General features: G+C 39.7%; 1 protein-coding gene across 1 annotated transcript in view; it reads right to left on the minus strand.

The window, feature by feature from the left end:
- The window catches only part of SLC9C2 (solute carrier family 9 member C2 (putative)), a 100,502-nt gene that overhangs the window by 61,930 nt on the left and 24,710 nt on the right, over window positions 1–13,862 (minus strand). Inside the window, exons 7-8 of the mRNA XM_023207043.1 lie at window positions 12,236–12,335; window positions 8,503–8,646 (exon numbers count right to left, since the gene is read on the minus strand). Coding sequence (XP_023062811.1) covers window positions 8,503–8,646; window positions 12,236–12,335 — 244 coding nt within the window. The remainder of the gene's footprint in view (window positions 1–8,502; window positions 8,647–12,235; window positions 12,336–13,862) is intronic.

Consider the following 13,862-nt stretch of genomic DNA (forward strand, 5'->3'; position numbering starts at 1 on the left):
TTGGTGGCCGGATCTCAGCTCACTGCAAGCTCCGCCTCCCGGGTTTACGCCATTCTCCTGCCTCAGCCTCGCGAGTAGCTGGGACGACAGGCGCCGGCCACCTCGCCCGGCTAGTTTTTTGTATTTTTTAGTAGAGACGGGGTTTCACCGTGTTAGCCAGGATGGTCTTGGCCTCCCAAAGTGCTGGGATTACAGGCTTGAGCCACCGCGCCCGGCCGATCTCATTCCTTTTTATGACTAAATAGTATTCCATTGTGTATATGTACCACATTTTCTTTACCCATTCATCTGTTAATGGACACTTAAGGTGCTTCCAAATTTTGGTTATCGTGAATAGTGCTGCAATAAACATGGGAGTGCAGACACCTCTTCGATATACTGATTTCCTTTATTTGGGGTATATATGCAGCAATATGATTGCTGAATCATATGATAACTCTGTGTTTAGTTTTTTGAGGAACCTCCAAAATATTCTTTGTAGTGATTGTACTAATTTACATTCCTACCAACAGTGTATGAGAGTTCCCTTTTCTCCACATCCTCACCAGGATTTTTATTGCCTGTCTTTTGGATATAAGCTACTTTAACTGGGATGAGATGATATCTTATTGTAGTTTTGAGTTGCATTTCCCTGATGATCAGTGATGTTGGGCATGTTTTCATATATCTGTTTGCCACCTGTATGTCTTCTTAGAGAAATGTCTACTCAGATCTTTTGCCCAATTTTTAATCAGATTTTTAGATTTTTTCCCATTGACTTGTTTGAGCTCCTTATATATTCTGGTTATGAAACTCTCATCAGATGGGTAGTTTTCTTTTTGTTTTTATTTTTTCTTTTCTTTTCTTTCTTTCATTTTTTTTTTTTTTTTTTTTTTTTTTTTTGAGACAAAGTCTCACTCTGTTGCCCAGGTTGGAGTGCAGTGGTGCGATCTCAGTTCACTGCAACCTCTGCCTCCCGGGTTTTTCAAGCGATTCTCCTGCCTTAGCCCCCCGAGTAGCTGGGACTGCAGGCACGCACCAATGCACAGGTGGGTGGTTTCCTCCCATTCTGTGGGTTGTCTCTTCAATTTGTTGATTGTTTCCTTTACTATACAGAAGCTTTTTAACTTTATGTTATCTCATTTGTCCATTTTTTTCTTTGATTGCCTGTGCTTGTGGATTATTCCTCAAGAAATCTGTGCCCTGACCAGTGTCCTAGAGGGTTTCCCCAATGTTTTCTTGCAGTAGTTTCATAGGTTATAGTCTTAGATTTACCTATTTAACCCATTTTAATTTGATTTGTGCCTATGATGAGAGTTAGGGGCCTAGTTTCCTTCCCTTGCATATGGATATCCAGTTTTCCCAGCACCATTTATTGAAGAGACTGTTCTTTCTCCAATACACATTCTTGTCACCTTTGTCAAAAAAGAGTTCACTGTAGACATATGGATTTATTTCTGCATTCTCTTTTCTGTTCCATTGGTCTATCTGTCTGTTTTTATGCCATTCCAATGCTGCTTTCATTACTATAGCTCTGCAGTATAATTTGAAGTCAAGTAATGTGATTCCTCCAGTTTTATTTATTTATTTATTTATTTATTTATTTATTTTGCTCAGGATATCTTTGGTTATTCTGGGTCTTTTGTGTTGTCACATAAATTTTAGAATTATTTTTCCTATTTCTGTGAAGAATGGCATTGGTATTTTAAAAGAGGTCGCAATGAATCTGTAGATCACTTTAGATAGTATGGACATTTTAACAATATTGATCCTTCCAATTCATGAACATGGAATGTCTTTCCATTTCTGTGTGTCCTCTCCAATTTTATGCATCAGCATTTTATAATTCTCATTGTAGAGATCTTTCACTTCTTTGGCTAAGTTAATTCTTAGGTATTTGATTTTATTTGCGGCTATTATAAATGGGATTACTTTTTAATTTCTTTTCAGAGTGTTCACTGTTGGCATATAGAAATGCTACTGATTTTTGTATGCTGATTTTATATCCTGCAACTTTACTGAATTTGTTTATCAGTTCTAATGATAAACTGATAATTTGTTTATCAGTTTTAATTTTTTGGCCTTTAGGTTTTTCCAAATATAAGATTATATCACACGCAAACAAGGATAATTTGATTTCTTCCTTTCCAATTTGGGCGCCCCATATTTCTTTCTCTTGTCTGATTGCTCTAGCTAGGACTTCCAACAGTATATTGAGTAACAGTAAAGAAAGTGGGCATCCTTGTCATGCTCCGGATCTTAGAGGAAGGCTTTCAGTTTTCCTGCATTCAGTATGGTACTAGCTGTGGGTGGGTCTCTCATATATGGTTTTTATTTGGTATTATTTCAATTTTTTTTTTTTAACATTTTAAGACTTGTTTCATGACCTAATATATGGTCTATCCTTCAGAATGATCCATGTGCTGAGTAGAAAAAATGTGTATTCTGCAGCTCTTGGACAAAATGTTCTGTAAGTATCTGTTAGGTGTATTTGTTCCATGGTGCAAATTAAGTCCAATGTTTCTTTGTTAATATTTTTGTCTAGAAGATCTGTCCAATGCTGAAAGGGGGGTGTTGAAGTCTCAGTTATCATTGCATTGAAGTTTCTCTCTCTTTGGCGCTAATAATATTTGTTTTATCTGGGTGCTCCAGTGTTGGGTGCATATATATTTAAAACTGTCATACCATCTTGCTGAATTGATTCCTTTATCATTATATAATGACCTTCTTTGTCTCTTCTTACAGTTTTTGTCTTGAAATGTATTTTGTCTGATGTAAGTACAGCTACTCTTGCTCTTTTTTGGTTTCCACTGGCATGGAATGTCCTTTTCCATCCCTTTATTGTCAGTCTTTGTGTATCTTTATAGGTGAAGTGTTTTTCTTGGAGACAACAGAGTCTTGTTTTCTGGGTCTTGTTTTCTTATTATTAATTCAGCCACTCTGTCTTTTGATTGGAGAGTTTAGTCCATTTATGTTCAGTATTATTATTGATAAGTAAGGACTTACTGCTACTATTTTGTTATTTGCTTTCTGGTTGTTTTGTGGTCTTCTCTTTCTTCTTTCGCTCCTTCCAGCCCTTTTAATGAAGGTAATTTTCACTGGCAGTATGATTAATTTATGGCTTTTAATTTTTTGTGTATTTGTTGTATTTTTTAATTTAAGGTTACCACGAGGCTGGTAAATACTATCTTATAACCCATCATTTAAAATTGATGACACTTAACACTAATTGCATAAACGAAGAAATAAGCAAAAAGAAAACTGACAAAAATGATACACTTTGACTTTACCCCCCCGCTATTTAACTTTTTGTTGTTTCTTTATGTCTTATTGTATGTACTATGTCTTGAAAAGCTGTAGTAATTACAACAACTGTGACAAATGTAGTTTGTCATTTTGCATTTCTACTTAGGAGTTTACACACCACAATTACAGGGTTTTTTAAATCTTTTATTTTAGGTTTGGGAGTACATGTGAAGGTTTGTTACATAGGTAAACACGTGTCACAGGGGTTTGTTGTACCTGTTATTTCATCATGAAGGTATTAAGCCCAGTACCTAATAGTTATTTTTTCTGCTCCTCTCCCTCCTTTCATCCTCCCACCTCAAGTAGATCTCAGTGTCTGTTGTTTCCTTCTTTGTGTTCGTAAGTTCTTATCATTTAGCCTCCACTTGTAAGTGATAATATGTAGTGTTTGGTTTTCTGTTCCTGTGTTAGTTTGCTAAGGATAATAGCCTCCAACTCTATCCATGTTCCACAAAAGACATGAGCTCAGTCTTTTTTATGGCTGCATAGTATTCCATGGTGTATATGTATTACATTTTCTTTATCCAGTCTGGCATTGATGGGCATTTAGGTTAATTCTATGCTTTTGCTATTGTGAATAGTGCTGCAATGAACATTCACATTCATGTGTCTTTATAGTAAAATGATTTATATTCCTCTGGGTATATACCCAGTAGTGAGATTGCTGGGCCAAATGGCGGTTCCTCTTTTAGTTCTTTGAGGAATTGCCAGTGTTATAATAGCCTGTGATTTTCCATGTACCCACTATTACCAGTAAGTCTGTGTCCTGAAAATTTGTTGAAATTACTATGTTTGATAGGTTCATCTTTTAGTCTTTCTATTCAAAATATGAGTAGTTCACCCACCACAATTATAGTGTCATAGTATTCCATGCTTTTCTGTATACCTACTATTACCAGTGAGTTTTATATCTTCTGATGATTTCTTATTGCTCATTAACATCCTTTTCTTTCAGATTGAAAAACTCCCTTTAGCATTTCTTCTAGGACAGGTCTGATGTTGATGAAATCCCTCAGCTTTTGTTTGTCTGGGAAAGTCTTCATTTCTCCTTCACGTTTGAAGGATATTTTCGCAGATACACTATTCTTGGGTAAAAGTTATTTTCCTTCAGCACTTTAAATATGTCATGCCACTCTCTCCTGGTCTGTAAGGTTTCCACCGAAAAGTCTGCTGCCTGACTTTTGCCTTTTATCTCCTCTGACTGCATATTTTCAAATAGCCTGTCTTCAGGCTCACTAATTCTTTCTTCTGCTTGATCAATTCTGGTATTAAGAGAGACTAATGCATTCCTCTGTATGTCACTTGCATTTTTTACTCTAGAATTTCTGCTTGATTGGTGCTTCATTGTAAGTTGTTTCTTTTCTGCTTTTAGGGTCCTTTCTTTATCCATGATCTTTGGGAGTTGGATTATTATAATGCCTTGAGGTAGCATTCTTTGGGTTAAATCTGCTTGGCATACAACCTTCTTGTACTTGAATATTGATATCTTTCTCTTGGTTTGGGAGGTTCTCTGATATTACCATTTTGAATAAACTTTCTACCCCTATCTCCTTCTCTACCTCCTCTTTAAGGCCAATAACACTTAGATTTGCCCTTTTGAGGTTATTTCTTAGATCTAGTAGGTGTGCCTCATTCTCTTTTATTCTTTTTTCTTTTGTGTCCTCTGACTGTGTATTCTCAAATAGTCTGTCTTCAAGCTGACTAATTCTTTCTTCTCAAGCAATTCAGGAGAAGTGCTTGAGCCCAGGAGTTCAAGACCAGCCTGGGCAACATGGCAAGACCCTGTCTCAAAAAGAAATAAAAAATAAAAAATAGTGTGAAAAGCCTTAGAAATCTGCCTGGCGTTCTATTCTATTGTGATTAAGCTGGTATTCAAACCACAAGACAAAGTTCTTCCCGCTTTTTCCTCCTTTTTCCACAGGCAGGAAAGCCTTTCCCCATGGCCACCACTACCACCAGTCCCCTGGGATTTCTGCCACACCACCACCCATGTTCACTTAAGGCCCAAGGGCTCTTCAGCCAACTTGTAATGAATGCTGTCAGGCCTGAGACTCACCCTTCAGAGCAGAGGTCTCCCCTCTCGCTCAGGACGAGTTCAAGAATGCTGTCCAAGAGCCTAAACGTGGTCTTGGGGACCCCAAAAGCCTACTTGGTGCTCTGCCCCACTGTGGCCAAGCTGGTACCTGAAGCCAACACATCTGAGTCTCACCCAAGGCCCACAGCATACTACCTGTGTATTGCTGTATTTACTCAAGGCCCGAGGGCTCTTTAGTCAGCAGGTGATGAATCCTGCCAGGTCTGGGTCCTTCCCTTCAAGATAGCAGTTTCTCTTCTGACCCAGAGTGTGTCTAGAAATGTTGTCCGGGAATTAGAGCCTGAACTGGGGGCCTCACAACTCTGCCCAGTGCCCTATTCTGCTGTGGTTGAGCTGGTATCCAAGATGCAGGACGAAGTTCTCTTTACTCTTCGCTCTCCTCTCCTCAAGCAGAAGGAAGGAGTCACTTTCATTGTTCTGTGCTGCACTGCCTGAGGTTGTGGGATGGGTGGCACAAATATTCCCCGAGCCACCCTGTCTGCTGCCTCACTAGGTCACGCACTGCCCCAGTCCACTGACTCTGAGCCAGAACAGCATCAGGACTTGCCTAAGAATTGCAGTCCTTGTATCCTAGACTGCCTTCCAAGTTCACTTAGTATCCCAGAGCACTTTAGCCCACAGTGGCAAGCTTGCCGAGAAACTCAAGTTCCTGCCACTGGAATGGGCACTTGCCCTCCGGCTAGGACTGGTCTAAATATTCCCTCTGTGGGCAGGTGCTGGCTGAGTTCAGTACAGTTTTGCTTTCCACTGTTACAGGGCAGCACTAAGTTCAATGCAAACTCCCCCAGTTGCTGTGGTCTCCCTTCTCCAAGTGCACAGATTCTCTCTCTGCACCACACAGCTACTTTGTCGGGGGAGGACAGGGGAGGGGTGGTGTCAGCAATCCATGACTGTTTTTCCTACCTCTTTAGTGCCTCTTTTTGCAATATGAATTTTAAAGTAGGTACTGGGATCACTCACTTGATTTTTGGTTCTTATGAAGGTGCTTTTTTGTGTGCAGATAGTTGTTAAAATGTGGTGTTCCTGAGGGGTGGTGAGAGGGATGATCAGTGGAGCCTTCTGTTCTGCCATCTTGCTCCATCCTCAGTAAACATTTTAAAAGCTAAAATGCCCCGACTTTGTTCCCCTTCACAAATCCCATTCCCCAAACGAAAGTAACCACTCTTAAGGGCCTGATGTACATCCTCCCAGGTGTTTTCTTAACTCATAAAGGCATTCATATATGGGTTCTTTCTCTTACTTTTTTTCATACTTACCTCTCTATCTTCATCTCCTGCTCTCCCCTCTCTGTTTCAGTGACCAAGGCCTCATTGCTGTTTATTGCACATATCAGGCTGGCCCCTCCCTTAGGGCATATACAATTATGAGTCTTTCCTCCTGCATCTGCCTGGCTCCCTCACCTCTTTCATATCTTTACTCAAATGTCACTTTCTCATTGAGGCTTACCCTGCCCACCGGGTTTGGATTGCAGCTTGCCATCTAGTGCTAGCACAACCAACTTCCTCACCATGCTTTATTTATTTTCATAGTCTTCATTATTTTCTAATATATTATATTCATTATTTAACATGATTTTGGGTTTTTTTCTGAAAACCTCAGTTACATTGTAAACTCCATAATGGCAGAAATTTTCATGTTTTCGGACTATTTCATCCATTGAGGTGTCCTGAGTGCCTGGAACAATGCCTGACATTTAGCAGGGGCTTGATAAATATCTGCTGAAAGAATTAACAAATGCAGTGGTGGTTTGTTTTCATGTTTTAATTTTACTAATAATGTTTTGTTTTAAAACCTACTGATAATTTCTTTGGGAAATCCTTTCATTATTTTGAAACTTCAAAAGTTGTCTCTTATCCTGAAAAAATAAGAATAGCCACAATCATGGCAAAAACTCACTTCACTGAGCATTTACTAGGTTCCAGGCATGGTGCTAAATTCTTGTACTTGCATTACCTCATTGAATCCTCACAGCAGCCCTCTGAGATGATCTATTATTATGCCCATTCTACAGATAAGTAATTGAAACTTAGATTAAGTAATGACCCAAAGTCACATACATCGTCACAAAGCTAACAAGTGTGGGAGATGGAATTTGGACCCAGAAATAAACATAAACACCTAAATTATACTAGGGAGCAATGACTAACTTAAAACCTATTTTTTAAGAGTCCAGACAGAGAGCCAGAGAAAAGACGGTAAGATGGCTACTGATTTCACAGCTGCATGGGAACAGCAGGAAGGCACCAATTTAGGCCCCACTCTGATGCGGTGGGGGATAGGGGTGGGACTCAGGGCTGTATACATAGCCTTCTGTGTGAGAGTGACAATCTGAGTTGCATGCAGTGCCTTGAGTCAGCAGACTCAAGTTTCCATGGGAACATACTATAAGACAAGCTACCTTGGCCACCATCCTGAGTGAAAATGACAGTGTTTTTGGAAACATTGTCATAAATTCTTATGGAAGACACAACTACCATCAGTGGGCAATGGCATTCTTGAATAAGGATGCTCATGGAATCAGGTTTAAATCCCAACTTTGCTCTTATGAGTTGAGTGACTCTAGGCAGGTTTTTACATTCTCTGAGCTTCATCTGTGAGGTGATGCAATAGCACATACATCACAAGGTTATATTCATATTAATGGCATATGGTACATGGTAAGTACATTATCATAGCTGTTGGTACATAGCATGATAGTGGCTTTCTCATAGCTATTGACGATAATAAATTATGATGAAATTCCACAAAAATGTTAAGAGCAATTAATCTGGTCCAGTGATGCTCAACTTTAACATGCATACAAACTACCTGAAGAGCATGCTGAAACTGTTTCCTGGATCTCATATTTAGAGATTCAATTCAATAGGTTGAGATGGGCCCATGAATTTGCATTTCTATCTAGCTTATGGGTGATGCCGATCCCTCTCATTTTATGGATAAAATCTTGAAAAATAAACACTTACCCCAAATTGCACAGCAAGCTATTGTCAAGGCCTTGACAACAATGCAGGTTTCCTGGCTCCATGTCCAGAGTCCTTTTTGCTGTATGTCACTGCTTCCTAATTCTAATTCTGGCCTTGAGAATCTAAGTCAGTAAACAAACTTTAAAATATTATTCTTACCTTACCAAATTCACTGTTGTAAATAAAATGACTATGAAAGCTATAGTGTAAAATTCATAATGGTCGAGTTCTCCACATCCAATCACAATGCCAAAGAAAGTATATATTAAATGTTCATATACACATGAAAAAATTCTTAAGAACCTAGGATGAATGAAAGAGAAATGACATTTTAAGCAATCATCTTAAAAATATATTTCCTTTTCACATAAAAGCATGTATCTTATATCTTCCATGATGTCTTAGCAGAGGCCCTTGCCTTCATCTGTGTTATAGTCAACACTTAAAAGAATTTTGCTGGATCTAAACACACCCAGTTCCATATTTTTCATTACCTTCATCACACCAATACCCATGGGCTGCTTCTCACAGTAGAATAATAAGAGCAGGGCAGAACAATGAGGACCTCCCCACAAGGTGATGATTTATCAGTTTCTCTGGGATTCAGTGGGAGCATGTCAACTGTTGGGCCTGCTACTGCTAAACCCAGAGTTGTAGTTGCTACTAGGAGGTACCTTAGTAACTTGAACTTTGCAATAGCTAACAGGATCATCTCAATGCTCTCTGCACAACCTCTCCCTCTGTGACCCACACGTACGCTTCTATTTACTATGAAAGTCTCCCCTGTCTGCTTTCCTGTCTACTGCATTCCTAAAAGTCTTGTAAGGCTAACTCGAATCTCATGCTGTCCATGAAAGCATCTTAAGCACCCTAGATGGAAGTAGTCCTGCTCTGAATTCCTACGGTGCTGTCTGTGCTAACGTAGTTTTTAAGCAGAAGAAAGCATTACAATCACCCAGATTGAATTCTAAAAATTGACAGAACCACCCCCAGAGATTCTTACTGAGTAAACCAAAGCACACGGGTTAGGGCAGGGGGCTGAGGCCTCAGTAGAATACATGTTCTGTTCTATATGGTTCCATGTGGTAGCATGCCTGGGTCAGAGCCAAGTATGACTTCCACAAGCAGATCTCAAGGCCTGCCTCCTCTAGATTCTCTCTCTTGAGACTTTCCCCTTCAGCTTACTGGGTAAGTGTATCTGCCCCACAAACCAGTCTCCTTACAGTTGGATCTCAAAATTTATGCTTGGAAAGAAGCATAAGGAAGCCTCGTTTTAGCTGCAGACATAAACAATGTTCTTTGATACACACAGCAGTACCCCAATCAAGGAGATAGTTTCATTCTCCAAGTGATTTCTATCTCTTGATTCAATTGATTCTGAACCCCTACAGGGAAGAGTTTGAGTGGGGGTACCTCAAACCCCAGTGCATAGTTTTCAAAAAATTCGGAAATCATGGAATAACTGACTGAGTTAAAAACTTTCTTTTTCTTTTTTTTTTTTTTTCTTTCTTTGAGATGGAGTCTTGCTCTGTCACCCAGGCTGGAGTGCAGTGGCGCAATCTCGGCTCACTGCAAGCTCCACCTCCTGGGTTCACGCCATTCTCCTGCCTCAGACTCCCTAGTAGCTGGGACTAGAGGCACCTGCCACCACACCCAGCTAATTTTTTGTATTTTTAGTAGAGACAGGGTTTCACTGTGTTAGCCAGGATGATCTTGATCTCCTGACCTCGTGATCTGCCCGTGATCTACAGGCGGGAGCCACCACACCCGGCCTGAGTTAAATACTTTAAAAGAAATGTCACTCAAGCCTGTAATCCCAGCACTTTGGGAGGCCAAGAAGGGCGGATCACGAGGTCAGGAGATTCAGACCATCCTGGCTAACACGGTGAAACCCCGTCTCTACTAAAAAACACAAAAAATTAGCCAGGTGTGGTGGCGGGCACCTGTAGTCCCAGCTACTTGGGAGGCTGAGGCAGGAGAATGGCGTAAACCCAGGAGGCGGAGCTTGCAGTGAGCTGAGATCCGGCCACTGCACTCCAGCCTGGGCAACAGAGCGAGACGCCATCTCAAAAAAAAAAAAAAAAAAGTCATGTGAGTACAGTGGCTCATGCATGTAATCCCAACACTTTGGGAGGCCGAGGACAGATTGCTTGAGCCCAGGAGTTCGAGACCAGCTTGGGAAACATGGTGAAACCCCACCTCTACAAAAAATACAGAAAATTAGCCGGGTATCCTGGTGCATGCCTGTAGTCCCAGCTACTTGAGAGGCTGAGGTGGGAGGATCGCTTGAGCCCTGGAGGTGGAGGCCGTAGTAAGTTTTGATAGCACCATTGCCCCTCAGCCTGAGAGGCAAAGCAAGATCCTGCCTCAAAATTTTTTTTTTTCAAATCTCTCCACAGGACCTAAAAAATGCATTATGTATACAGTAGAACTTGAAATAAATACGTAATTATTCACACATATTGTTACTTTCTTATATAAACATGTCTGCCACTTAACAATGAGCACCTCTGAGAAGGGACTTATTTTTGTAGCCCCACACCTAAGATGCAATTTCCAGACCACAGTAGACATTAAGAAAGGATTGGTGGAATGGATGAAAAAGTAAACAATTGAGTGAATAAAAAGTAATTTATAATAATGTCAACAGACAGCACCACTGAGCTCGGGAAACTGTCTAAATTGAACATTACACCAAGTAGATGTTCTATGAACTGGTTATTTCCAAGCTTCTAGATTTAAAAACACTGTAATGTTTCATTCACATACACACAAAACTGGAATAGTTTTAGGTGCCCACGTTTTTTGTTTGTTTGTTTTTGTTTTTGTTTTCTGAGAGGGAGTCTCGCTCTGTCGCCCAGGCTGGAGTGCAGTGGCGCGAACTTGGCTCACTGCAAGCTCCGCCTCTGGGTTCCTGCCGTTCTCCCGCCTCAGCCTCCTAAGTAGCTGGGACTACAAGCGCCTGCCACTACGCCTGGCTAATTTTTTCTGTATTTTTAGTAGAGACAGGGTTTCACCGTGTTAGCCAGGATAGTCTGGATCTCCTGACCTCGTGATCCACCCACCTTGGCCTCTCAAAGTGCTGGGATTACAGGCGTGAGCCACCGTGCCCGGCCGCCCACGTTTTTTCATTTTGCCAAGTAGAAAAGAAAATACCATCTTCTATCATTGGAATGTCATAAAAGAAAGGACGTCATAAACAACAAAAAAGTAGGATGGACATAATTTCACAGTAATGCATAGTCCTTACATTAAATAAATAAATTTTCATGGGAAAACTCAGGATTATGGCTTATTTTTCTCAGTTGGACATTTGTTTTCATCTGATGTGGGAATTTCTATATTAGACGATGGTTTGGTATTCAATAATTCTGAACCAATTCTCTAATTTATCATAGTCTTTCAGGGAACGGCTGACATCTCTGCACAGACAGGCAAATGATTTTCCCTCTATCCAGAGATGCCCATATGGCATTTATTACCCGGAGTAAAGGGTAGGTAAGAATTTTGTTGATGTTACATTTTTCTGCTACTCTTCTTTTCCAGCTTTTCCCACATTAATATACTGTTATTTAGGCATATTATGAAGGAAACAAAGGAAAAATGTATCTTTTTAAATCTCCATGGTTCAAAGTAAATTTTTATCAGGTTACATGCAACAAAAACACCATGGTTTCTGAGCCACTGACACTGTATTCATAACAGGAGTATCAATTAATGCTGATAATTGTTGGCACCTTAAATTATTTTCAAATATAACTGATAACAAAAATAAAATTTTCAAGATAAAAAAAGGTTATGGAAAAAGAGTTTTACTAGTGTCCATGAAGGCGAGACCCCTTATGCAGTAAACTGCTAAGAGATCCATTAAAGGGCACCATAGGAAACTTACTTAGTAATTACCAATTCTATCTTCGGTTTAAAGGTTAAAGAATCTAAATTCAGTCCTACAGCGACTAAGGCAAGAGTGCCTGACATTCCTAAAAGTTCCACTGGGGAGAGAAAGAAACAAATGAATCAAATGCATTGTATTCATATCTGTACACGGAGATACTTTATCTTGAATAAAGAATTGGTGGGAATCTTAAGAGAAGTAGTAGTTCTTAGAAAGTTGCTTCAAGGGATTGACCTAATCCAGTAAACCCAGGCCTGGCAAACTTTTTCTATAAAGGGTCAGATAGTAAATGTTTAGTGTTTGTGATGCATACAGCCTCTGTTACAATCGCTCAACTCAGTTGTTGTAGTACAAAAGCAGCCATAGATAATATGTAAACCAATGTGTCCAGTGAAATTTGGTTTATAGACACTGAAGTCTGAATTTCACGTAATTTTCATATGCCACAAAATATTCTTTTGTGCCATTTTAAAATGTAAAAACCATTTTTAGCTAACACGCAGATTTGGGCCAAGAGTCACAGCTTGCCAAGTCCTGCTGGAGACCATCACTGAGGATAGGGCTAATGGAAAAGTAAGTTCAACAGCCCTCAGGGTGTCCTTTCAGCATCTCAGAAATACTGCACTACATGTGCTGGGAGTTGTGAGCCAAGCTCAGTACTTCTGATGACTCCAGTTCCATACACCTGCTTTTCTTTTGCAGCTATAGACCTCCCTAATTAAACTTGTAATTTGCTGGGCTCTAAACAAATGTGTAAATGTATTAATAGTCTGAGGCAGGAAACCCAACCTGAAGGATATTTGAATACCATAAATATTCTGCAGTCTTAGGCTGCAGAGTCTTCAAATAGAACACTAAAACCATCAGACAGAAAGGAAGACAAAGAACATGACAGATAGGATTGGAAGAGCTTTGGGGCAAAGCAGAGCTGGTTGCTTTTGGAACGTGACCTCACCTTCCTCCATTAGTGGCCCTGTAACTATAAAATAGGTATAAAATAGTTGTGACTCATACAGTTGTGAAAATTAAATTAGAAAACATGAAAATGCTTGCCACACTTTTAAAGCAATGAATAAGTGATAATACTATCATGCTGTTAATTGTTTTTATCTACTTTATTGCTTAGTAAATTGATATTATTAATTTAAAGAGGAGTTTACTATTCTTTTGGTTTATCTAATCACTTAAGTTCACTTTAGACTTCTTTTTATCTACTTATTTAACTGAATTTACTTTAAATAACCCATGACAATAAAACCAGGAGTGCCGCAAACTGTGATGACAGGGAAACTATCTTTCAATTTCCAATTCTCTATAATTAGTATTTTATAAAGAAGGGACAATGGAAGTAATAAGCCCCAGTTACAGGCAACAAGGGGATGCATTGTTTGTAGACTTTTAAAACAATTATAAAGATGACAAAAACTCCTTCTACTTTTTATTATCTTCATTCCCCCCAAAATTCTAAACACCGTCACTTGATAAAATATTCCTCCTTGCTAGGATGGAGGAATCCCTCGTGGAATGCCTCTAGCCTACACTTTTATAGAACCCGTGTTCTTTCATGAATTATACATCAACACTCAAAGAGGTGACTCTCCAACCTCAATCAGATGCTCTCTGG

The sequence above is a fragment of the Piliocolobus tephrosceles genome, chromosome 1 (genome assembly GCF_002776525.5).
Source record: "Piliocolobus tephrosceles isolate RC106 chromosome 1, ASM277652v3, whole genome shotgun sequence".
Lineage (NCBI taxonomy): Eukaryota > Metazoa > Chordata > Mammalia > Primates > Cercopithecidae > Piliocolobus > Piliocolobus tephrosceles.